This window comes from Malurus melanocephalus, unplaced genomic scaffold (genome assembly GCF_030028575.1).
Source record: "Malurus melanocephalus ecotype Western Australia unplaced genomic scaffold, MMel_1.1 scaffold_1346, whole genome shotgun sequence".
NCBI classification, from domain to species: domain Eukaryota; kingdom Metazoa; phylum Chordata; class Aves; order Passeriformes; family Maluridae; genus Malurus; species Malurus melanocephalus.
The window spans coordinates 16,472-43,861 of NW_026624578.1; the positions used below are offsets into that span (position 1 = coordinate 16,472).

The 27,390-nt window shown below is 37.8% G+C and overlaps 1 protein-coding gene across 1 annotated transcript; it reads left to right on the forward strand.

Moving 5' to 3' along the window:
• The first annotated feature begins 7,569 nt into the window (after positions 1–7,569).
• Positions 7,570–14,954, forward strand: ZNF770 (zinc finger protein 770). Its single transcript, XM_057387756.1, has 2 exons — positions 7,570–7,665; positions 12,406–14,954. The coding sequence occupies exon 2, from the start codon at positions 12,548–12,550 to the stop codon at positions 14,738–14,740; it is 2,193 nt and encodes a 730-aa protein (XP_057243739.1). The 5' UTR covers positions 7,570–7,665; positions 12,406–12,547; the 3' UTR covers positions 14,741–14,954.
• The last annotated feature ends 12,436 nt before the right edge of the window (positions 14,955–27,390 follow it).

Consider the following 27,390-nt stretch of genomic DNA (forward strand, 5'->3'; position numbering starts at 1 on the left):
CAGGTCCTGGAACTTCATGCCTAAGTCTGGCAGCTCGCTTGTGCTATCGGTCTGTGCAGTGATATCAGATTACTGATGTCAAGCAAACAAAGCAGGCTGGACTTTGTCCTAGAAAAGCCCAAACATCCCCACTAGGGCAAGTGTAGACAGGGATGGTGARCAGCTAAAAATCAGATTGTCAAAATAGAAATACAGCCACTTTCAGATTTTAAGAGGATTACATGGAGCTTTTAGGATTGACCAGACATCAAAGATATATTGTTTCACTTAAGGGACCTCAAGACAACTTAACTACAAATAGCTGACAATGCCCATGAGATATGGTAACAGGTAGACAGACTCTAGAAGTAAAGGATGGGGCCCTGAAAAATCAGCGTTCCCTATCTCTCAAATGCAAAGGGAAGTAGCTGGCATTTAAATGGGGGCTGGCATTTAAAAGTACACTCTCACGACAGTTCTGGAGCAGTCAAGGACACACAAGTAAATGGGTAGGCTGACATGAGTGTCCATAATACATTATAATAACTGGAGGACTTGGCAGATGTGTAAAATTTTCTATTCCTTTTGTTACTAATGTTAAGGTAGTTCAAAGATGAAGTCAGCAGGGTGAAGTACTGTGAGATGGAAAATACCTTTTATCTTAATACCCAATCCTACAGATCTTATGCAAGTAAATATCTAGCCTTAGAAGCCAAAATTGTAGTTTTCTCCAAGCTAATAAGTTTATTCTCCCTGAAATATGACTTTAGTTGACATTAAACACATCTATTAAATTTCAACAAATTTCTTGAGTTATCAAGTTATTTGATAGTTTGACAATTTCATTTGTCAAGATTCTCTGCAGTGTAGATAAAACTAATTGTATTGATAGACAGGACTTCATGGTGAAGTCAATAGAGGGGCACTGGAGTTTAAGAATGGAAAGGATTTTGTGGTTTATCAAATCAAATTTCCTGCTGCCACAGGTGGTCAAGTGTTCCATGTTCTATTGCTGTTATATTTCTGGAAAAACAAACATACAGTTTTCCTAATTGTCTCACTTTAAGACTTACAAGTTTTGCTGCTACTTGAGATTCTCAATCTCCCTCTTCTTTCACCTAGCTTGTAATCCATATTGAAAATTGAGGCAAAATATTCAAATGCATTTTGAACTGTGCATAGTTTATCCTCCTTCATCTTCAGTGCATAGGGATGTCACTTAATGTTCTCTTAAATTTATATGGATAAAAAACCTTTTGTCATATATTTTTTAAGACTAATAATGTTTGACTTTCACTAAATCTTATTTCACCACTATACTGATGTTTATCTTTCCTTGGTGACTGCTATTTGGTTTTATTAATTCTAATTTCTTGAAATTCACCCTTTCTTTTGAAATCRATAAACTTTAAGACTGACTTCTATTAATCTGCTCAAAATGTAATCTGTATGTGATCATTTAAAMGGTTATTTTTATGACAAGCTCTTCTGTAGAAGAGCACATACCACTTGCAAAAATCAAATGYAAATTGATTCTAAAATAGAATCAGCTATATTTGATTTGGTAATCATTCAGTATTGTCCGCCACATCCAGGGATAACTGGTTCCAAGTATTCTTATTAACACTTTTTTTCCCAGTGAGTGACACAGGAACTGATCTATCCAGCAGTAATTTTGATTATTGTGTTCATAGCTCGTTTATTTCTCCTTAAGTGAAGCAGCAGGTCCCACRGAACTATAAGCCAGTTTAAATGTTAGATCCTTTTCTCTTTCAAAACTCCATCAGCTCCCATTACATTTCATTTTGTTCATAATATCTCCAAGGATGGMGATCTCACAACATCKCTGGGCAACCTCTTCCAGTGTTTTACCATTGTCAAAGCAAAAAAAGTTGGGGATTTTTTCCTCAATGTTTAGGTGAAATTTCCTGGTTTTAATTTTCTGTGCCTTTTGCCTCTTGCCTTTKCAGTGGTGACCACTGAGAGGAGTCCAGCTCCAGCTTCTTCCCTCCCTACCATRATGTATTTAAACACATTGATAAGATCACTGCTAAGTCTTCTCCTTCTGGGACTAAACAGTCAAAGCTCGTTGAGCTTTTCCTCATAGAGCAGATGCTACTTAATCATCTTAGTGGCTTTTGCTGGACTCATTCCAGTATGTCCAGCTCTCCCTTGTACTGGGGAGCCCAGCAGTGGATACAGTACTAAGAAAATGTTTTGTTTTCTCCAAATCTGTTTTTGTTTATGTTYATTTCCTTTTTAGGAAAAGTCATTTTTAGCTCCTGCATGCATACATATACCTTGGAATTATATTGCACAATTTAATGTTTCAGTGTTTTAAGGAATACTTTATCACTCAGAGGCCCTGTAGCCTAGCAAATGGCACTGGATGTGTAGCGTCAGARACTCAAAATTCCCATATTAGACACAGCATGTGCAATTTTATATTGCATGTTAATTTTTCTCTTTTACATAATCAGAAATTTCTTTTAAATTGAAGCAAATGAATCTACAGGAAAGAGGTGAAGAAAAGGGGAACTTTTTATGGAGTATGTCACTCTGTAGATTAATTAATACATTGATTACATTTGAGAGCCTGAATGTACCTGTCTTCCCACTGAGATACCCACTGTGCAATCAGTGGTAATTTAAAAATCAATTGCTCTTCTGTAGTAATTAGTTTGTCCATTTACACAGATATAATTGATAGAGCCTGCAACTAATTTCAGAGCAGGGATTCTTAAGGGATTCTAGAGATTAAGAGCTGTGAGACAGCAATTTGTGGGTTTTTCACTCAACAAATGAACATCTACATTCACTGGTTTGTGTATAAGTTTTGAGTACATTATGCCAGATAAGAAAATTATTTTCAAATTTACTGCTAAACAAAGCATAATATATTGCTAGAGAAAGCAAAAAAGTTAATGAAAGTGATTGCAATTCGGCACAACTGTAATTTAAAGGTACTGAAAAAGAATTATTCTTACATTTCATAGAATTAAATGTATTGCCTTTATATTTTCATCATATTCTTTTGAAAGTTCTCTTTCTTTTCCTTATGTTTTTATAAGTCTGGCTGAATAAAGTTTACTTTTCTCAAAAAATTATTTAAAAGTTGTTTTCTGTTTTGAGCACATAGAGAATTTATGTAGCTCTTGCCACACAGTGCTTAATCAAATAAAATATGATACTTGCACGTGTAGAATACATATTTCTCAGATTCATTAAACAAGTATCTTCCCTCAAGGCAATTCATTGTTATGCACCAGAGGGCTTTAAGATGGACTATTTAGGAGAAAAAAAAAAAAAAAAAAAAAAAAAAAAAAAAAAGCAGAAAATGAACAAGAGAAAAAGAGAAGAAACCTAAGACTAACATGAAATGCATATTCACAGTTTTAAAAGCTTTTGCAATTTACTGAAGCCCTGAGGTGACATTAATTGACACATTAGCAAGTTATATACTGTGTTATGTGTCTATTTAGCCTATAACACAATAAAAATAACACCGGGGAATCGCTGTAACACATTGCATGTACAGCACGTGTTTAAAGTAGGGAACACCTTACAAAAGCAGACGAGCAGATTAATGATAATGTGYTGCAGTTAGCTCACAGACTGTCCCTGCAATTCATCTAATTGAATTGCCAACTGTCAGCTTGCAGAGGTATTTTAAGGCAAAATCTTATACTTCCTAAAAATTAAAGAGAATAGAAATTTATTTGAATGAGGTCTGCCTTTCCATTCTAATAGACCACAGCATATACTCATGAAAAGATTAATCATTCATTTTCTGTTAAAACTGAGACAGAGATGCTAATACTTAAGCCAGATAGTGTGCCTTCTACAAGTAGTGAGACAATATGCATTTAGAATAATAAGGTAAAAGGATTACATAACTTGTGTTCTTCTATAAAGTTTTCTTTCACACATCAAGGAACTATTCAACATTTCAGGGTTTTGAAATTCAGCACTAGCCAGTGAAACTATCCTATTATGCTATTTTTATTTAAGGGAAGTTTAAGAAGTCTTTCTTTGTTTATTTTTTACATTTCATTTTCTTTGAAAAAAAAAAGTTTAAAAGAATCTTGCATGTAACACTATAGTTATCACTAGAGCTAATTCTGCATAACCTCTCAAATGTCAAGTTTGATAACAATCATGYAGATCATTTCAGTATGATCCTGGTTTACAATCTGTTAAACATAACTTTATCTAAATAAGTGAAACAGGGGTAATGTGTATATCAAAGCATGCATGTTCTGCACATTATGCATATYCTCAGTATGTAGAAAACTGCTACAAAATGGTAATATTAGTGTACATAGAGAATGAATAACAACATCTGGGTGTGGATGCATCAGAAGGGAAAACCAGTTGGAGAGTAGTTGTAAGAATGGTGTGTATCCATAGCACCTCAATTAACAGGTCATCAAGATCCCAGCACACATCTTCCTACAGCTTCGCAGCACACAAGATGAGGAACAAAGGGCAGCGAGTAAATCCCAGTGATTTGCTGAAGTGGGACAGGATTGTGAAAATAGGCATGATCAGGTTACAAAAAGATATATTCGCAACCGAGATGTGGGAAGAAGGCGTAAGTGAGTGGCTGAAATCAGTTTCGATTTAAAATAATCAACTTCCATTCCTAGGAGGTCTTGCATCGTCGCTACAATGTTGCAACATGATTTCCTACAAACCATGCYTATTTTTCCTTTGGCATCATAAAAACCTACAATTGACTCAGTGGGTTTGCAGAGTTTTCTACAAAAATCATATTGGATTAATTCACCTGTTTTGTTATAACTGGGCTAAGATTAAATTTAGTATTTTTGGATTACACTTTCTGCTGACTTCCAGAACTACACAAGAAGATTCGCAGCTGGTATTCATTGCAACAGCTTCATAAAAATCATGACAGCTACAACAACCTACACCAGCTGTGGGTCTGCTACTCCAGTTTGTTACTAGTTTGTTACATTGTTAGGCACATGCAGAACTCAGCTGCTTGTATACTTGCTTCACACCAGAGCAGAGGTTTCATTAACACACTGCTAAGGCTGGATATACTTCAATATTAAACAGATGCTTTAAAAAGAAATATATATATATATATATATATATGCAGGTGATCTGCAGTTATTAAATTATGATTATTTCTTAATAGGATTATTAGATGCACGTGGCAATTATTATGCACTTTTTATAGCTAGGGGATTGACATCTAGGAGCCTAAGTGACTTGTAGTCATGTAGTGTTTCCAAGCTTTCAGCTCTAGGCTGTCCCAATCCTCATTTTAAGAACAATACTTGGCTCCCTTTCAGTGAGGTTAATACATGACTGTATGCTATTGAAGCAACAAYCAACACTAGCTAAGCTCTTTGCTTGAGATTTAAGGTTAAATGRAAATAAATTTTGTTCTGTAGAGTTAAAATTTGGCATGTGCGTTTCAAACTAGGTCAGATGTTATTTATATCACTGGTGATGAGAATGATTTGATTCCTAACATTGCTATGSTAAGAAGTACTGATTGTTCTACAGACAATTATTTCTAGGTATCAGAAAAGAACATTTCTGGGTATCTTCAGAGATACTGTAAATGCTGCCAACATATCTTTCATTGATGTATAAAACATGCATGAGTAAACAATTATTTTTTTATACATACAGCAATTGTTTGGAGCTTCCTCAGCATAGATGATTTCTACTTGAATTCCCAGTTGGACTGGGAGAGAGGGCTTAACACCCAGAGCAGAAAGACAATATAGGTTACTGCAGCCTTTTTAAAACTTTATTAATTTACAGCTTTGATTTTTTAATCGGTTCTGCCCTCTTCTGTTCCTCCAGCCAGGAGTCAGATTCTAGCCTCATCTATTATACAGAGATGAAATCTTGGCAAAAGGACAGCTGAAAAAGGAAGAGTGAGCTGGAAGTCATATTTTTCTAAGAAATTAATGCTGCATGTSCAAATAATTATTGGCTTAATTTCAGTATGCATGAAAAAAGAAAATAAGCAAAGCTCTTAGGAAAATGCATCTGTACAAAAAAACCCCAAAAAACTAAACAAACCTCTAAACTTTGTATCAGGGAATTCCTTATTTTGTTTCACTGTTGCAATTTGATTCACTAYGATGGTCACATCAATTATCTGACGTTTAAATAGGAGGGGTTGGGGAGTTGTCCTTTTTTTTAAAGGAAAAAGGAAAGCACAGAAGGCCTCCACTAGTCCTCTTTAATTCCTGGAATATGGGAGATACCTTAAAAATAATAAATAAAAACCATAGAAAAAAAGTGTAATTTGTCTTTATGTGCTTTCCATAAAGAGTTTAAGATTTGACTGATGGAGTCCATACTGAGCTGTAAATGCAGGTGGCTGTCAGAAGTCTAGGGCCAAGAAATTCTCTATTCCAATGGGGAAAATGTAACYGACCTCATCCATGTCCTTGTGTTTCATTAGCAGAATTTATGATTAATGTCTTACAGTTTGCTGTGCCATTTGCATGTACTTTTGTGAGACAGAATCTCAGAATCAATGAGTAATTTGGTTTGGCAGGGACCAAACTCAGACTATGTAGTCTAACCCATTGCTGTGGACAGAGGATAGATCTTTAGCTAGACAAGGTTGCTTAAAGCCCATTTAACCTGGATTTCAACACTTCCAGGGATGCGACATCCACAGTTTTTGRGCAACCTGTTCCAGGGCTACCACTCTTATTTGAACACTACTTATTCYTTATGTCTGATCTAAATCTACTCTTTTTCATTTTAAAATTCTTGTCCTGTGACTATGGGCCTTGGGAAATCTTATACACCTCCTTTAAGCACAAGAAGGCCTCTGTAAGATCTCCCCAGAGCCTTCTCTTTTCCAGGCTGAATAGCCCAGCTCTCTCAGTGTGTCTTCATAGGAGCGGTACTCCAGGGCCTTGATGTTTTTTGTGGCTTCTTCTCGACTTGATCTAGAAGGTCCATATCTTTCCTGTGCCAGGGACCCCTGAACTGCATGCAGGACCGAACTGTAAATGGTTTTTGTCTTTTTCTGTGTCTTCAGCACTTTGCTGGCCATTACTCTGAGTTCACAAGCTGTAGCCACCAAGGGAGATCTGACTACTGAGGGCACCCATCCATCCAAACAATGCACTTGTTTGGTCCCTTTCTGCTGGAGAGGGGGCAAAATAGTCATCTTTGTGTGCACGTGTTAATGAAGGTGTTTTTAGAATTCCCGGGGAAGTGTCTCTTTTCCTTTTCCCTTCCAACTACCGCTTTCTGGCCCTTTAGGCAAATAGGTTTGGCTTTACGATGCGTTTAACACACAATCGGATGTAACTGTGCCATCGTGCTTCAGTTGCAACCCTGCAAACACTGGGAATGTTTTTTATTTTTTTTTTCTTTTAGAATGGCGAAGTGGAAAACGTACGCATTTCGTGTCATTATTTGCATGCAACAATGTGTCACACCAAACTAAAAATTCATTAGCAGAGCTGGGGGACATTTTCTGCCTGAGCATAAATGACGCCGGAGACGCCTTCCCTGCCCCTCGTCCCGGCCCCGGCCTCGGCCGCATTGCGCGGGGGAACGGAAAGCTCCGGACCGGGTTTCCCCTTGTCCCGGTGCCATCCGGGGGGAAGAGTTTAGGCGGCAGCAATCCCGGGAGAGATGAAGAAGGTGGCGGTGCGGTAGCTGCTTCTCCAGGTTGCTCCCTTCTTCGCCCTCGGTCCCCGCCCTTCCCCTGGGCCCAGCACGGCTCGGCGCGGCGGGGCCGGGCTGTGCCGGGGGGGTTTCTGCGAGCGGGGGGAGGCGCGGCGGGGCCGGGCTGTGCCGGGGGGGTTTCCGCGAGCGGGGGGAGGCGCGGCGGGGCCGGGCGGCCGCGGGCCCAGCAGGGACCCGCCGAGGGAGAGCGGCCGGGCTTGTGTGTGTGTGTATGCCTAGATAGGTATATGTGTGCGTGTGTCCTGCTGTCCGTGTGGGGCCGCCGAGCCACCTGCTCTTAGGTTTGTAACTGGATTTACGTGTGTCCTGTATGGGGAGTGTTGGTGTCGGTCCCGGAGGTGCCAGGCCCCTGAAGCAGAACGTTGGTTTGTTCTTAAACCAGCCGTGCTTCACCGTCATACATCTTTTACTTTGGTTTGCTTCAGGAAGTGTTTTGAAAAATTACAAGAACAGAGGAGAATAAAGAGTATTATCTTTGAGGAGCCATAATGCCTGATGTTGATTTCTGCGAAACTGGCAGATGAAGGTTTCATTTCTGGTGTGATTTGTTCCCCCATTGTAGCAAACGAAACTTTTCTCTCTGGAGAGCTGGTGAGGAAATCCAGTGGGCAATGTATTTCTCTKGGTGTTCAGGTTCCTCTCTCTGGCGTGCTATGTTTCATGAATCAGCAGCTAGATTTGCACTTTCTTGTTGTTTCATTAGTGTTACTGGAGGCACCTTAGATGTGTGTTTCTGAACACATCTATTGATATGTTTTCTTATATACTTGTTTCTGGGAAATTATAGGTATTAGCATGTCTCAAGGATTTGAAAATATACTAATAGTCATACAKAAGAATCCTGCATGGCAAATTTTGAAATATATTGGCTTTTCAATTCCTAAATGGCTTGTTTGAATAAAAATAAYGAGTCACCAGGAAACAAGAAAGTATATGTACCTTGTATAGGGTCAGCTGTGTGGGCGTGGGAATTTGGAAAGTGTTTGTACAGCCATCTTGGGACACCTCAGTGTAGGCGGAACAATCTCCCCATGTAACTTATTTGTGTGCTGATTAAGAAAAGCTTTGCAGCGGTAAGGGCACTTGAATCCTCTCTACTGTAATTTGAAGCTATTTTCATTCACAACAGTAAATGGTTTGGGGAATAGCTTATTTCTGTTTTCTTTAAAAGTGATTCTTCTGCTTTGTTTTGCAGGAGGTGTGTGTGTGTTATTTTTTTTATTTATGTCTTCTCTTTTTTAACTTAAATATGCCCAGTTACTTAAATCTTTCGTTGTATATTTTGCATTTAAACTCAGATCATTCTTGATTCTCTTCTCTGAATTCATCCATTTCAATTAGTTCATATGTTTGACTTGATTTGAAGGGCAGTATTCAAAACTGGATGGAGYACTCCAGCTGAATTCTAAACAGTAGTAAGTAAGCAATAAGGAAGATTTATGTTCTCTGAAAGCTTTACATCTGTTCACCCATCCTGGTATGGATGGTAGCCCTTGGCAGATTCACCTTCTGTTCCAACTTAGACACTAGATCTTTTCTGTACTATAACCTAGTAAGATATCCCCCTTCCAGTTGATTATTCTGTCCTAAATTGAAGATCTTGCTTTTCTTCTTATTAAAGTGCCCTTTCTGGTTGGTTGTTTACTCTTTTGTTGGAGCTTGTTTGTTTATTTTGTTTTGTTTTTTTTAAAAAGACAAAACACCACAATGCAAACTTTTCTGATTAGTAAAGTCTGTATTAGAATTCAGAATTTTCTTCCATCATGTTTTTATTTTGTTTCAACTTGCTGCCATCTGTAATATTAASGAAACAGTTAATCATCAAACAGTGCTACTTAAGGGAGTCCTCTGTGAACTTTCAATGGCCTATGTAAGTTCTTGATTCTATTTTTCTGCATGACCTTGCAGTCAAGATGAAAAGTAGTGTCAGTTTAATATTAAATTGGACCTCTGCCATAAACTAAATCCTTATCACACAGGGTGGTACATTTACTAACTCTAATTAGGACAAGTCTGTGTACTTTCAAGGCTAGCAGGAAACAATATTCCAAGTTTGTCTYTTGCTCTTTGATCTTTAGCAGCAGCATGTTTATTCCTCTAGATGTCCAGGGCACAGAGCACCCTGGAATAGATGTAGAGGAGCCTGTCCTTCATAAATAGGATTTGAAAATGTATTTGGGCCACACAGTAATGCCCGTCTTGGCTCTTTTCTCCTTCCCKTGCATCCCCCTGGTTTAGCTTATCTGAGCCTTCAGTCTTTCACAGGGCAAGAAGATCACAGCAAGAAGCTCTACTCTGCTTTTGACACCTTGTATAACAGAGCATTTTCCTCATTCACCAGATAGAATCTTAAAAAATTCATAAGCTAAATACAAAATCCCTTGTGTAATATGCCACAGCTGTCTCTTACTTTGGACCTTTTTTTCTTTGCATGTCACTGTAGTGTTTGAGCATTTTCCTGATGTGTAAATTTGATCTGTATGACAGTATGTTAACTGAAATTCAGAACTCTTTACAATTCTTCCTCAGGAGGTTTTCTTTCCCTACTAATGGAGGCTGCCTCGAGCTGCACAGAAGCTCAGCATCGCAGAGTATCTTTTCTCCTTTTCTCAGCCTGCCTGTCTTCAACTTCATGGTAGCACAAACTAGAAAGCATTAGGTGTCACACACTTACTCTCTCTACACTCCCAGCTTTCACATGATGTGACAACAACTGGGAGGAAAAGGGGGTCTCCTAGAATTGTTGTGTTTTCTTGCATCTTCAAAAAAAAACCTGAAACTGAGTAGCTGTTAAGATTCTAAGGGAAAGAGAATAGGAAAGAAAGAGTTGACTTTCACAATTGCTTTTTCTCTTCTGAACTGTTTCAGTGAGATTAAGAAACTCCATAGTGTAGTGAAAATCACATCTAAGGTGGCCATCCAAATGCTCCTTATTAAGGCCCATATTTGTATAGGAACATATCTGTTAGGCATGGAACAATTCTACCTCATGAACAGATTTTCTTTCCATTAAGCTTAAGAAAAATCTTGATTCACCAGATATTTTCAGGCTTGGTGCATGTTTCTTGAATCTCATTGTAACTTGCTTTAAATTGATGTAGGCTTTTATTCTTTGCAATTACTTTAAATAGACATTTTGATTATTTCTGTTTTTTTTCAAAATAAGGACATTAACTCTTTGTGAAGTGAAAGAGGTATTTGAGACAATGAAGAAATGGGTTTTTTATTCTGCCGGTATGTTGAATGAATACGCAACTTGTAATAACTTTGAGATATACAAGACGTTTCTACCACAGTTGATAGTAGTTTGATTCTACAACTCACAAGTCCTAACTGTTATGCTCTTGCTTTTAAATTTGCTCCCTTTGTCCCTTTTATATAGGTAATGTCACAGAGGTATTTTTAGTCTGTTATTTGTACTGTGCTTGTGGACTGGAATATTTGAGCTATCTTAGATATGCTGCAATTTAGGAATGAAGTGACCAATTGAAATTAGTCCAAAGATTRTTAAAAACACCAATTTAATTTTTTTTTGTGGACCTAAAAGCAATCTTTAGAAAACCCAGAATTTTCCTAGTTTTAAAACAAAAGGGGAGAAAGCAGACTTTGAATATATAAAGTTGTGACAGAGAACACTGACAATAACTTTGTAGTAAAGGAAGGCTCAGCTGAGTGCAAGGAAAAGCTTCATAAGGAGGTGACACTTTGAAGCRGGAGCCCTGCTGAGGTTAAGGAACCTCCCTCACAGGTAGTTTCTATGACCACTTTGGAGACTGTCTAGACATGGGTTGGCCTCAAAGTGGAAGGCTTGGGCTAAATGTTTGGTTGTGATACTTTCTAGCTATTCTTACAAATATTTTAATAATTCCCCCTGCACTCAGGAGCAAATAATTTTTTCTTATAAGTCATTGAGCTGAGACATAGTAACTYGCCCAATTGTGTTCCATCAGTTGAAAATTCAAAGAAAATAAAAACTATTTCAATATTTTGTTTTAGACTGAAACAATAACTATGAATTATGATTACTACCTTGTTATTCATTATGACTTTGCAGTATATGCATAGTTAGGTATCACAGCCCTGATATTCTAACTTTATAGTGAGATAGTGAATGTAGCCTGTGTTTTTTCCATAATCTGGGAGTTGTCTTTGTATGGTTGTAGTTTATGGCTATTGTGTTGCTCTTGCTGACTGGCTCTAGCATTTGCAATTTTGAGAGAAATCGAAGTTGGTTGTACTGCCGGATACAATTGATAAGATGCAGAAATGTGAATAGTAAATTTAACAGTATATTGAAGCTAAATGTTTTTTCATTAACACTGCATTCATTTAATGCATTTCTGAAGTGCAAGAAATCTTAGTTCTTCTCTTTTTATTTGATCTTCATAAATATTATATTTGGGAGTTAAAATTGCTGCTGTAGGAAAGACATTGATTACAGTAAGTTCTTGCATTTTTTAAATTAATATAATGTAGCTGAACTGTATTTGGAAGAGCAGGTGCATTTATAGCATAGATGACTTGTTTTTCTTCTGGAAAGTAATCTAGTTTATCATGTAACATAACCAGTGGTTACTCTGTTACAAGAAAAATATTTTAAGCTACATTAAATTAAGWGTATGCTAATCTAGATACTTTTGGTATTTTATGTAGAAAATAAGCAACAAACTTAGGCAATTTTGTATTAATGAAGGCTAAATAATACTCTCTTTCTTATTTTAGGGACCTGTGGGATTTAWGAATATCTCTCCTAAGAAAATTTGCTGCTTCTACAGCTTTTCATCTTAGTGTGCAATTGATGATTTCATTTGAAATACCTATTTGGAGAAATTAAGAGTAGGCGAGGTGTAATTGCCTTTTAAAAATGTTAAAAGTTCAACATTGTGTAGCAGCTGTCAAGATTCCCAAGAAAAAGCCATATATTTGTGACATGTGCTATAAACAATTTGAAACTCCRTCAAAATTAGCTAGGCATTATCTCATACATACTGGTCAAAAGCCATTTGAATGTCATGTGTGCAATAAAACCTTTAGGCAGCTAGTCCACCTGGAGAGGCATCAGTTGACCCATAATCTGCCTTTTAAATGTATTGTTTGCTATAGAAACTTCAAAAATGTAATTACTTTCTTAAAGCATCAGCAGCTTCATAATGAAAATTATGAGAATGATACAAAGGAAGTGGAAAACTATGTGAATTCTGAGCAAGACAGGGTTGCTTGTAACATATTTTATTGTTCTGTGTGCTGGAAACCTTTTACAACTGAAGAGAGGTGGATGTTGCATCAGTGTCTCAAGTCAGATCATCTACATGGTGCCAGAAGGAGAAGGAAGAAAACTCACTCTTGTGAATCATGTAACAAGACATTTCCATCAAGATCCAAGCTAGAAAGACACTTCCTTATTCACACTGGCCAGAAGCCTTTTAAGTGTTCTTCATGTGGCAAATCTTTCAGGCAGTCAACACACTTGAAAATTCATCAGCTCACGCACACAGAAGAACGGCCTTTTCGGTGCTGTTTTTGTCAGAAGGGATTTAAAATACAGAGTAAACTCATGAAGCATAAACAGCTCCATGCCAGAAATAAGACTTTCCCCAATATTGTATGCAAAGCAAAGGCTCTTAAATATCCTAGACCACACAACCTGTTGGAAGGAAAGAGGGATAATTTTGAGAATGCTGACACACACAAGTCACAGGAGAATGACCCACAAGATGTGCATTCAATTTATATTGTACCCTTTCAGTGCCCAGCATGTGAGCAGTGTTTTGAAACAGAGCATGTTCTGAATTTGCACAAATGTTGTTATTCAAGAGACAGCAGAAGTTCAAATAATGGTGCAATAGCAGGCAGATGTACAGTTAACAGGAAAAAGAAGACCATGATGAAATTGAAGCATAGTGAGGGAAAGGYACCAGATTGTTCTCTGACGGACAAAAAAATTAAATCAGGTCACGTTAAAAGTCCTGACCTGGTTGCAGCTAGAGATCAGCGTAGTGATCAGCATGTGTCCACTAAACCTTCCAAGGATTGCCAGAGCAGGCGGAACATACACAAGTCCGTCCGTAATCGGATGAAAAGGACATTTGCTGTGCCATTACCTTGGCAAGAGCACTTGCAACCTYCCGATTTGGATGGTAATTTCAAAGGAGTGTGTACTGGTGAAAGCATGTTAAACGTTGATGATTCACTGAGTAATAAAGATAATGCTTTTTATTGTTCATCAAATGATAGTTTCTGTTATAATCCAGAAGTGCTTCACTGTGCTTTTCCAGCTTCTGCTAAAAATAAACATAACAGACACAAAGTGTGTAAATGTGACAGATGTGAAAAAATGTTTCCGTCTTCATCCAAACTTCAAAGACATTATCTTATACACACGGGACAAAAGCCCTTTGGCTGTAATGTTTGTGGGAAGACATTTAGACAGTCAGCTCACTTAAAAAGACATCAGCTTACCCATACTGAAAAGAGACCCTGTAAAAGCCCCGTTTGCCAAGTAGMATTTGAAAACCTGAACAAACTTTTCAATCATCAGGAAGATCACATTGAATTTAAGTCTTCTCAGTCTGTGGRTTATTCAGGTGATCCTCAAACACCTTCACAGCCCTCTGGTTTTCCAGAATGTGAGCTCATTCAGTCAAACCAAGCAGCTGAAATCAAAGTTGAAATCGAGTCAGGGGATTTTGTTCTTGACACCAGCAGCAGAAACCCACAGCTGTATTTGTGCAGTAAATTGCTGGAATCAGAGCAAAGCTGTTACAGTTATTGGCATGATTTTTCTGAAGGTACTGAAGAAAGTGAAGTTGTTAACAAATTATATCAATGCAGTGTCTGCTTTAAAACTTTTAAATCTCCTTCTAAGCTTGAAAGACATCACCTAATGCATGCTGGACAGAAACCATTTGAATGTTTAGTTTGTGGAAAAAAATTCAGACAGGCCCCCCATTTGAAAAGACATCACTTTATTCACTTTAAAGAGAGCTTAAAGCTTAGTTCCACTGAGGAACAAGCAGAGAATGTATTTGTTTTATCTAAACCGGATAATGGACTATGAAATCATGTTTTTAAATGTTTTGGTTGAATAATTAGAAAATACTGTAGGCTAAACAATTTACTGAAGTGGGTTATATTTTCTATTATAGAGATGACCTGGTAAAGTTAATTTACTGTCTTCAGAACTGTCCACTTGATACAATTTGTGAGATACTAATGTTGAGATGTTTTTAAAAAATGCAACAAACCCCTCCCACACACTTTGCATTCTTTTTGGCTCATTCTTTTTAATTTATAAGCAACATTCGTATTGTATCAATAGCATTGCAGCAATCTGCAGTATTCCATTAATAAGATAGTTTAAAAGTTTCACCTTTTCCCGTATAGTACTTTATGTTCAATGATAACTATCAGAAAAGACAAAAAGATAATTTGCAAAATACRAAAAAGGTCCTTTCAGTTAATTCTGGCTCCCCACATGTTGCAAGCAAAGGACACTTCCTGTATTTATCCCAGACTTTAAAAAAAGGGTTGTTTTTAGATAAAAAACACAGAGTAGRAAAAGGGGAGAAAGTTTAGTGTGAAGAATGTTGATGTGGCATTATAGAACATTCTGATTTCTATAGTATAGAAAAAAATAACTGCATTGTAATGTGCTTGGAGAGCTATAGATGAGGAATTAGATAATTTCCCTTTTTATGTAAAATACAGGGAGGCCATGCTATAATATTAGGATTTATAATCAATTCATGTATTTCACCACTTTATTAACTCTGCTTCCTTGTATATCCCTTGCCTTCTTGAGCATTTTTGGCCAATTCATACTTTACTGAGCTATTTTTCTATAAGAAAAGAAGACAAGAAATTTTATCATTAACGTTACAAATGGGCTTACTATCTCTTCCAGTCTCCTTTCCTTCTAGCATACATAGTGAACCAGTAAAAGAAATGTTCTCTAAGATGTGATAATAATTTAGATGAGCAGTTTTATCAAGAAGTCATGTTCTCATTACATTAAATATAAGAGACGGAAAATTACTTTTAGCTGAAATTAAGGAATTCTTATTTTCTATTAATAGAATCTGTAGTTATACTTTCTGGTAGTAGATGGCTTTGTCCATTGTGCCAGTGGGGCTGGCAAGAAGTATAAGTGCGGTGGAGCTTCATACATTGTGAACAAAAATGAAGTTTGTTCCTTCTTTTCCTCTTTAAAAACTACCTTTTAGGATATTTTCTTTGTTATGCAACTTTTGAACAGTTGAAACCTGAAGTTCTTAACCCTGTTTTGAAATTAACATATCTGTAAGATACATGACATTGTTTTCACTCTTTAAATAGATCCATATTTATTTAAATAAAATTAATTTGATTTTGTTATAATTTTTGAAATGGCATGAGCTTTATACTACTTGGTGAATATGAAGTGAAGGGTAAAAGGAGTTTTATTTTCATACATGTTATTCTATTCTTTTTCAGTGAGAATAAAACCAAGAAAAATACTCAGTCTGTAGTTACTATGCTTTTTTGTATGGCAAATAAATTCAATATATTAATAATGACTGTAGTTATGTATTGAGATTTTTTTTCTCCCTATGTGAATTGTTTCATATTGAAAAACAAAGTGCTGTATAAAATGTTTTGAAAGCATATTGTAGAGCTCTTTTAAAATACTTGTAATAAACTATTTTATTTATTTTTGTACTTTCATTGGGTGCTTTATGTGCAAACCTGAGTTTTGAAACTATCTAACATTSATTATGATGAAAAGACTGCATATCAAAATAACTTTGTTAGAACAATAGGTTTGGTTTCAGGTATTTTTTGTTATAAAATATGAACATGTTTAAAGACAATAACATCATTCTTAAGGAGTTACAGTCGTTTTAAAGTGCTATCAGAGTAATGTTTGGAGAACACAAAACTTTCATACTTTGAAAATATTAATTTAAGTAAAATTAAGGGAAAGTAATAAAAACGTATATTTTTGTGGGATGAWTAGATATTTGTCAGAAGTAATACTATCTGTTTAATTTGGAAATTAATGAAATTTTGGGTTTGGATTTCAGAGCCACTGTGTCTGGCTCTCCTTTGTAAAAAAATTTGTGTCAGTAGAAATTCATGGTTTTAGGGGTATTATTCCATAAACTAGCTAGAAAGGGGTTAAATTGTTTCTCAGAGTCAGGAGAGAAAAACCTGAGGTTGAAATCCCATGTCTTTTGCAGTTAATGGTAAAATTCTCAGTTCTCAAAGAAAGTATCTTTGAGAATTTGAGCTAGAATAGTTTTCTCTGTAGTCACAGTAACACTTTTTGTTGTTCATTAGTATGTCAGTCATTTTCCTTAATGCTTCGAGGCAGGTTCAAGCCATCAGTCTTTTAAGTATCTTTGGTGGCAGAAACATTGCCTGTGGTTTAGTTAGAATGAACTGATGCTAATACTAATAATCTGATAGTGCTGAAATAGTGGATTTTTTTGAGACTCTGGAGAACCAAAGCATATTCTGCTGAGGAAAACAGTAGGTCTTCCTGTGTTAACAATGAGCTCCTGCTGGGGAGAACTTCTCCAACAGCATGGGTTTAGCATGGAGGTTGTTCTATCTGAAATAGAAGAATGGTCAAATATTTTAAAGCAAGCAAAAAAAACAGTAAAAGGGACTTTTTGAAAAAAAATTATGCAGCTGCAGTACTGACATTATTCATTTTCTGTCTAGAAGATGTATCTATGGCTACCTTTAAAATGCTGCACTCTCATTGCACTGTGTCACAAGTGAGTGTTTTGGATGGCTCGAAGAATCACCAGCAAGGGTATCATCAAAAGCAGGTTTAATATAAAAGTAAAAGCAAAACAAAACTCGGTKGCAATGTTTACTACTTATTAGATGGTTAAAGCATACAGACAAAAATCAGACTAAAATGTAAAATAAATCAATCTAACTAAACCTAAAATGATCTGTGGTGGATGGTGATGAGAAAAGGGTAAGGATGGGAGAGGGTAAGGATAAAAGAAATAAGGGGGACCCTCCAATTKAGACACAAGGTTCAGAGGGGAGGCCCTTGCCAAACTTAGCCCTGGACTTGACCAAGAGTTTAGGCCTAAAGTAACAGCCCTTAACAGCACTTAATTTACACAATTTAAGAAAGATTCTATAGAATTTACTCAGCACTACAGTAACTCACTGGCCAAATGCTCAAATTTAACATACTTAAGAATACAAGAGAGCAACATTCATAGTGTATTTCCTGTAGCCTGTTCCTGCTCACATACAGAGACCTAAAGGAGTAAAATTTCACTCAATTTCAGTGAAGTGCTCATGTCAGCTGCCATTGCATCTTCTCAATGGGCAAAGGGGTGAGCCTTGAGGAGTGGGGTTATCAACACAGGCTCTGGCAGTGCTGTTCAGGAGCAGTCCTCAGAGTACAGCAAACTTGAGAGTCATCAGCTGAGATCCGTCCCACTCAGAGGGAGAATGCTGGCTGGAGAGCTCCAAGGGTCTCACATAGGATTGCAGTTTATAGGGTTGATTGAGTGTTGCCTTTAGTCATAATGGCTTTCCATCCTGGATGCAATTTGGCTCAGTAGCTCTCTTGGAAAGTTTGGTAACAAGAAGTTGCTCTGCTTGGGTTGTTATGTCGGTGAGAAAAATAAGCTTCCAAAGCTGTTAAAAAAACAGGAGCTTGTTAGACAACATAAGTTGCCAGGAAGAGACAGTGTTTGTGATAACCTCAAGAGGAGCTCAGTCCCAGTGCTGTTTGTCAAGGCCAAGGCCCAAGGAGTATTTCTGAGATCATAGTTTGGCCCAAGGTGTGTGTGTGGGTGGCATCTGTACCCACAGACAAGGTTTGCAGAAAGTCAAAAYATATAAGTATTCCTGTATGTGTCTGCAGAAAAATTCAAAAGGGAAAAAAAGCAATAATAAACCACAGAAAAACTGTTTAATCATTTGTAGCTGTTTTTCACTGCATGCTGGGTTTCTCACTTGGCTGCAGTCTGCTCTCGCTATTACACCCAGAACCAACAAGAAAAGTTAGTGAGGCAAATGTGAGAGCCACAAAAGAAACTTAATTGAAGTTAATGACACCTTAGGTTTCAAAACAAGATGCTGGATCTAATGTTTAGTTTTCCTGGCTGCCTCCTAGTACAAATATAAAACCCCAAAAGTCATCATCTCTCAATAGTAGCTCATTTGAGTAACACTTATTTAAGTACAGTTGGATGACTCTTAAATCAGTAAAAATTATGGTCTTGGTCCATCAAATGGCCCCTTGTAATGATGTTGAAAATGGCTAGACCTCCCAAATAACTAAAGTGGTAATGGTTCATATTCCTAGCACAAGGTTTTGTGGATTTTTAAAGTGTAGGTTTTTAACTTAATAGCCTGGTTTTATGGTCTGATGGCTGTGGATGAGATGTGTCTGAGAGGCAGTTATCATAAGGAAAATTGAAATTACAGAACTGACTTTTCTATGTTCTCTTATAATGTACTTTCTCCAGGTTAAGCAAATAAGTTGTATTTCTTCATTTAATGACTAGTTCTGTCAAGCAGCTTTTAAACAGCATTTTTTTAGCTTCTGTTTAAAAAGTGAATCTTCAAAGTCCATGCAAGTGAAGGAGAAATCAGTCTTATGACAATAAAATTGCTCACAAATGAATTGATATGTCCTTGTTCAGAAACTATTGTTCTAACATGAAAGTGCCATTATGTCTGTCCTGAATTATGGGTCTCTGAATGTCATTTTGCTTCTCTGCTGTTCCAGTTCCTGACTGCTCCCACGATATCCTAATGTGTGGCTTGACTGTTACACATTTGGCATGATTTGAATATGTAGCTGGAATATTTCCCCTTCACTGGAATCCTTCCAGTGTCCCATGTGCCATTCTGTATGGATCTGTGAAACCCCATGTGTGACCTCTAGTCCAAGGGTCATGGAGCTGGTTGTTGCACATGTGATGCCATGGCATGTAAAACAGTGCCTGAGGATGCGAGTGCATGAAGATGTGAGAAGCATATGTGCTGATGATGCTGACTGAGGCCCATCATTCCCCACTGAAATCACCTGGGTGTAGGGCAGTAAGARCATATGGATATAATGATTGTCCAGCTTTGCACTTGAATGTGCCTTACTGCATAGTGAAGGAGGGGAAACAGAATTATGAGGTCACTGCTATTTAAAAATTAAAAGACTGCTCCCAAACTAAAGAAGCCAGCTATGCATGGTGTCTCCCCTTTGCACTGCTAATACATTGCACTCAAATCCTACTGACATAAAGGAAACACTTTCTGGATGTAAAGTGGCATTATTTTTTTCATATTTTTTTTAATACTAATTTCAATCCCTAGTATGTGTCTGCAAAAATAACCTGCAGACCTACAGAAAGTCAGATTATTTCCTCAATTTCTTGTTTATTTTGATTCTAAGATGATCCTGAAAATATAGCAGAGCAGAGAGATTCGTTAGTGACAATACAGTCCTACTAAATGAAGTAGAAATCTGCTAAGCTATCTAGACACCTCAAATGTAGCAGCCAATTTGAGGACAATTTATAAAATCAGAACATGTTAGGATTTTTTCATGACACTGAGAGCAGCCCTGAATTAGTATCTTGGCAACTTTGTTTGCTGTAGTGTACTATATCTTGCACTTATATTCTGGTTCTTAAAAATAGCAGGTACTTGGGTGGTGAGAATAGCTCCAAAGGAACTCCACCAGGTGTTTAATAGTGTGTCTGATGCTAATGCAATTAGCAGAGGAAAAATTTCTATTTGCTAATAAGCTAAAATCACTTGTTGAGTAATATTGTAGTTTATATTACAGTAGAAGGTTTTTTTTTCAGTAAAAGGAATTATTAAAGTCAAAACATTATTTTTTGGTATTACTCTGGTGTGAATTTGCTGTTTTCAGTAGGTATTCTGTTTTATTGCCATTTTATACTTCTTTCAAATCCTGACATGCTAATGGAAATGTCTACCAAAAACCGAGAAAATATGGAGAAAAGCAAGGATGAAAGCTTTAAGAGACTGGAGTTAGCTCACAGTATCTTAGAATTGCTGTCTCGATTGATTATGCTGCATATTAGATATGTCACAGTTTTGTCTGCAATCTGTATTTTTTTTTTGTTATTGTGAGAAAAGATATGTGATCAAGAATGTACTTTTATGATGATGCTTCAAATACACCCAAATTTCTATATCACTTCTCATGGCAGCACTAGCAGAAAGGAAATTATTTGCTTTAAAATATAATTTCAATGATGGAGTTCCTCCATCAAACAGATTTATTTCTTATTAATTTTTTCCACATAGAAACATTATCACATAAAAGCCTCTCACAGCATTTTTAGCAAACATTGCTAGAGCTTTTCTGACCATTGGTCTCGACTTATTACCCCCGTACTGCCTCACTTGGCAGGAATCTAGCTAAAAGTCTCTGAAGAGAATTAGAATAGTCCAGAGTCYGCTCTAACTTGAGCTGTTACCCAAATGTGAGCCCAGCAACAGAAAGCTAAGAATGACATAAAGTCTCCTATTTCACCATATCCTTCACTACAGGCACTGTTTGCTATTCTGGGATATAAAAGCAGCTGGGTTGCTGAATAAACCATATTTTCCTCTAGTCATGAGCTCAGAATATCCATTGAAGTTACTGTAAGTTTTGCACAAAAATCAAGGGCAGTACATTGGCCAGAATGTGTGCTAAATAAATATTTATACACAAATCAGAATGCTACTGATGGCTTCTTTACACTTTAAAATTCTAAATCATTTAAGAAGCATCTGTTACTAAACYGAGGCATCATTTTTGAAAGTACCCATATTTACTGAGTGGAAGTACACATATTTAATGAGATGAACACAGTGACAAAAGTCTTGGACTAGAAGAATGCACATAAATAAAATAGTAAAATGAACGTGACATGATTGAATTAAAGCTGTAATGAACAGACTGAACATTTAGTTTATATGAATATTAACTGCTATGAAGGATGAGCTATAACCAAAAGAATAATCCCGTGTCATTACACCTTAGTTTTTTACTTGTTAAAGGATTCCTCTAGTCTTTTTTGAGATGCTTTTCCAATTTTATTTAACTGAAAGTGGGTTTAAATCCATGTAGTTCTTCTAATAAATTCAACAGGTAAGAGACACAGATTTCAGATCTTCTTTGCTTAATGCACATATTATTCTATTTATATTCCATTCATCTCCTCATTCCCTATCAAAAAACAAATTTCATGTAACTTTGCAAGAAATATTTCAAAATATTGCATATTCATTGTCACTTTCCTCCTTTGGTTAGAAGAAAAGCTGTACGTGCAAGTTTGTATATATACATGATGACACTTGAAATTCTCATATGTGGAAATTTCTGTTTCAGAGCTTCTCAGAGGGATGCCTCTTGAAAAATCTCATGTGTATGTGCAAAAGTCAACAACCTAAGATAAAAGCTGATTTTGAAGTGGTGCATTCTCCTAAGCTTTACAGGCTTGCTTCACAGAAAGCCTACCCAATATATGGCTTAGTGTCACTCAGGCAGAAATTCATCTGCCTTGGATTGAGGTGTCCAGCACACAGTTCGGTRCTCCCCCAAAGCTAAGTGTACACATCTAGCATAATGCAATGATATTAGGCCACATAACACATTCCCATACAGCGGTGAGATGCACCCCAGATATTTAGACCTCCATCCTGAGAAACATAGCTCTATTAAAAACTACTTGGACCACCTCAATATTTCTAGTTGTGCACAGAGAAAGCACAATTCAGCCATCAAAAGACAGCTGGTTTTGACTTTCCACATACAGAACATGGCAGGAGAACGATCACGGCTTGCTTTTGAAAAAGGAATTCAGACTTCCCTTGGCCTCTTAAGTATGTCACACAAGTTCCAAGAAAGACTATAGGTATTCAGTATACAAAGAAAGGAATAAAACTATTCTTGAAAGTGGAAGTACAGCCACAGTCAATGATTTGGGAAGGAAGAAGTGTCTCTACCTATCAAGCCCCAGTGTCTCCAACAAGAAGCAATTGAGGCCAAAGACTCAATAGCCTTGGTTATGCACTGGAACTTTAAGCCAAGCTTGAAATTGTACTGATGGACAGCAGTAAAATGACTTCTGGATGGGAGAGCTTGGAGGAGTACAACAGTGCTGTCTGTCAGTGAGCTGCTTTTCTGTTTCATGAGAGTGGTATGAGCATGCCCTCATCTATGAGGGAACAGAGTCTCCAGGTTTCAAAATCTTCAATTCCATTTTATGTCAGGGTAACTTCTGTCACTTCTACTCCCCTGTCCACCAGGACAGGCGACAGTAGGGTTGTAATAGAACCCACGCCGTTGCTCCAGATCAAAGAGCCAGGAATAGTCACTGCTGCTTGTGCTGCAGTGACCAGGCTCAGGCACATGGGGGATCATCTGTCCCAGCGCAATGCTGGCTTGGAGTAGAACAGGTCAGCTGTCCATCAGACAAGATGCCTGTTCATAATTTTGAAGGAATCTGATGAATCGGTAAGAGAATTCCATCTTGCACCGTGAGCAAAGTGCTGGTATTTTTTACTTGCTTTGAACAAAACTCTGCCACCAGAGTTTACAAAGCTGCAGGATGGTATCCATACAGAATCTTCATCTCAGTGCAGGGGTTATTTATGTCTAAGATTCTGAAGGCTAAATCTCTGTGTGAAAGAGAAACAGTAAGAAGTGAGACAGTGTTTATATTATATAGATGGCACTGCCAAATCTACTTTCACTGGTCATGTCTCACTGATGACCCTAAAACAGCAACAAACAAAATAAATTAATATTGGAAATCTTTACCTAGGAACCAACCCCTGCTGATTATAACTAGGTACCTCATGTTCTGCTGAAACTGTGTTCAGGAGAGTATAATTGAAATAAAAGCAATGGCCTGATGACCTTGACTTACACCGTTTACAAAGAAAAGTAGAAAAGCATATTTTTCCTGGTTACAATAATGTAGAAGGGGAAACAACCAAAACAAGAAGAGTTAATTAAGCAAGAAAGCAGCATAGAATATAAATTGACTGGGACTGTAATGCAGCCTGGAAATGAATAATAGTCTTGAAAACTGCATCTACTCGAATGTGTGACTTTTAAATAATACATGTCTTCATGAATGAATTAACAGTTTTTTGAAAGGAATATTTGATTTTCTTGACATGTTAAGCCAGTGAGTATAGAAAGATGGAGAATTTCACAGAAGGCTGCCAGCATGAGGGGGTACAGGGTTTTATTTCTCCTCAATTACAAAGGAGTTTGGAGTGGAAAGTGTCAGATGTGCCTCCACTCTGGGGAAACTGAGACAGTTGTGAGCTGGGATGAGATTCCCAGATGGGGACAAAGGTACAACACTGGGTGTCACTATGCTTAGTCTCACCACAATTCTTTAAAGTTACTCTGCTCTTGAGGATTGAATGCAATGTATTTTTCCAAAGCACTAATATATCCTTTTGATATTGATTTATAGTCCTACTGTCCCAGCACTCTCTAAATAAACAATTTAGAGTATCTGTGTAGAGAAAAATTTAATGTATTATTTATAGGTAGGGGATCTTTATCACTTTCTTTGACTTTTCACTGAGGGATATAAACATATTGCCTAATATTAGGCATCTAATATTAGTTTCTGATATCAGAAGCTCCGTCAGAGAATGAGAGCACTTAGATTTGTCCTGATTTGCCCTTTGGAAGGATCTCTGTTGCCACACTGACTGTACTGAGATTTAAGATGACTGACCTCCTCACTGGGACACCCAAATGCCAAAAGTTAGGTAAATGTATGCAGAGATCATTGAGGTTTCGTAGCTTTGATAACATAAGGAAATTTGTGGGTTTTGACACAGGCCTGATGATCCATCAGAAGCAAAAGCCAGAAGGTTTAGTTAGCCTTGCAGGGCTCTTCTAGTAAATTTATAAGGTCCAAAATGCATTTGCTTCTCCTAATTGTCCCATCTTAACACAAATCAAGCATTTGGTTTCCATCTGAAAGCAAATTTCAGCAGCTTTCATATTTTCAGCTTATATTTATAGGTAATGATCTTACATTCCTTTGTTCCTTTTTATCAGTTCTATAGCTTCAGTAGGTCCTTTCCTTCCTGCTATTTATCCCTTTAGTTCACTTATGGATAGCAAAAGGTACTCTTCTTTTTTTCATTTGCCAAACTGACTAGCAGTTACATTTTTACTTGTTCTGATACAGGCAAACATAAAGTATGTATGTTGATTTCTGAAGTAAAGAGAATTTGCCTAACTGTGGAAGGTAAGTTGGAGAGAACACTGTAGTGTTATGAGCTGAGATGCAGCAACATGCTGATGCAGATCAGCCAGCCAGCTAAGGTGAATTTTACTTGTATTTTGTATACCTGTCTGTGGATGTGAGTGCTAGCAAGAGATGGAGAAAGAGTAGATACCAAAAGGTGTAGTTATATTTTCATAGATTTTGAGTAGCCATAGTCAATCATGAGCTATAGTCTCTAGGCTGTTTAATTTAAATGGAAGCATCTTAATACACTGGGTTTTTCATTAAAAATTTAAGTGTCAGATAGAGTATATTGGTTCAAGTGTATTTTAAGTGCTTTGCAACTTTGTGAAAACAAAGTTTTCATCAAATATAGATTTCTGAAGGTTTCAATCACTAGAAAAGACCATATTCAATCTTCACTATTTACATAATTTGTTACTGGTACTTTTGTAACTTTCTAATTTTCCTAGTTGTCATCTTTCTTGATCTTCTAAAGTAAAGGCACACAGTAGCCATATTCATATCATTTATGAATGCAGGCATTGTCTGATCCTATTCAAGGTACTGTCATTATTTTTTCCATTCCCATTGTACATTCTAATTCAACTTCAAAAAGAATATTTAGTTTAACCTCTGCTTGAAGGAATGAAACAGAGATCACCTTGATATCAAAACAAAGGAGGTCATATTCAAACAGACTTCAACGGGACCTGCCTGGAAGTTTAAAGTACTCGAGTGGCAGGTGCTGGATAATGAGTCCAGAAACAAAGCACAGTAACTTCCCCAGGGAGCCTGTTAATTTCCTCCTTAATTAAATCTGTTTACCAGATTGAATAAGTTAATTGCAAACCATTCTAAAGCATTATCAAACTGTTGACTTCCTTGAGCATGCCTTTCCTCCATAGATTTCAACAGACTCGCCGAGTATTCTAAGTTGGAAGGGACCCATAAGAATAATTTTAAGTGAATGGCCTCGATTACGGGCACGTGGGTCGGACAGAGTGCTCACCCACGCTCAGGTCTCAGTGACAATTGTTTGATGTGACAAAGGGTGCGTCTTGTCCCCGTTAGATGGACAGAAGCCTGTGCCCAAAGTGACAGGAGTCCCCCTAAGCGGGTGAACTGAGCGTTAGGAGGCTGAGTGTGGCAGCCACCCCGTGCGCTGATTGCTCCCCTCATTTTTCCCTCAGCCTCTGGGCATTCCCTGACTCCCGCACTCCGGCGGTGTCGGGACGGAGCTGCAGCGGCGCGGAGCGAGCAGCAGATGGCGCCACCGCCGCCCGCCCGCCCCGCGGCCGCTCCGGCTCTCCCGGCCCCGGAAGCAGACTCGGCTCGGCTGCTCCCGGCCCGGAGATCCCTCCCTCGGCTTGGCCTGGGCGGGGAGTGCCGGGGCACAGCGGCCTGGGCCGGCTCTGCGGCTCCGCTGGCCTCACCATGGCGGCGGCGGCTGCAGCGGCAGCGCCCTCGGCCCCGCCGAAGAAGATCGTGGCGCCCACCGTGTCGCAGATCAACGCGGAGTATGTGACACAGGTAGGGTCGGCGGGGCCGGCGGGGAGCCGGGGCTCGAAGGTGTTTAAATAGCCTTCGTAGGCTCTGGGTGATGGGGAAAGGGTCTTGTTTGGTCGTAATTGAAGAGAGAGGTAATGCTTCTGTAATGTACGAGAGAGCATTCCCCCACGCTTCCGGGCCGGCGAGCTTTGAAAATCTGCGCTCCAGAATGCATCGGCGCAATACGCGGTGCACTGCTACAAGGCGTGCTTGAACGTGTGAAAAGCTGCCGAGAGTTCCTTGTTGCTGAAAGTTTTAACTGATTTTCTACACGTTGTCTTTTTTTCCCCCCTCCTTTCTTCTTGGAAATCTGCTTTCCCTCCTTTCCAGAGCATGAAGAAGTTTGAATAAAGTTGCCATAGGAAGCTCTTGTCATCATCACCCAGGAGTTTTGGTGAAGTGATCGCTGCAAAAAAGCCTTAAAATGCTACACTTTTATATATTGGTTCTAGTTACTTGCAGATTTCTCAAAGAAGCATAATCACTTGCCATTTGGGATTTGCAGTTCCTTGAAAGATAATACTTTGTTTTTGATGGATTTCTTGGACATAATTTAAGAATAGAAAATGTTTGTTATATAGTCTGTACATCTGAAATTTTTTCCAGAGGATTTAATTTCTGTTGGAGGAGCTTTAGGGGTAAAAACTTTAAATGGTTTATAAGCCTTTCTGTTAGAAAACAGTTTTGTTACTTGTAGTTAGCATGGATGGAAATTGAGCAAGATTCTAATGACATAAAGTTTGAGGATGGACTGTACAGGAGAGCTCTTGTATAATTACATAAAAATGTATGTATTTACCCTTTCTTTCTTTTTTCTTGTGCAGTTGGCAAATAAATACTGGGCTCCACATGTGAAGAAAACATTGTCTTTTGATGTAAAGGTAATTACTTCAGCAATTTTGTTGGGATGTAA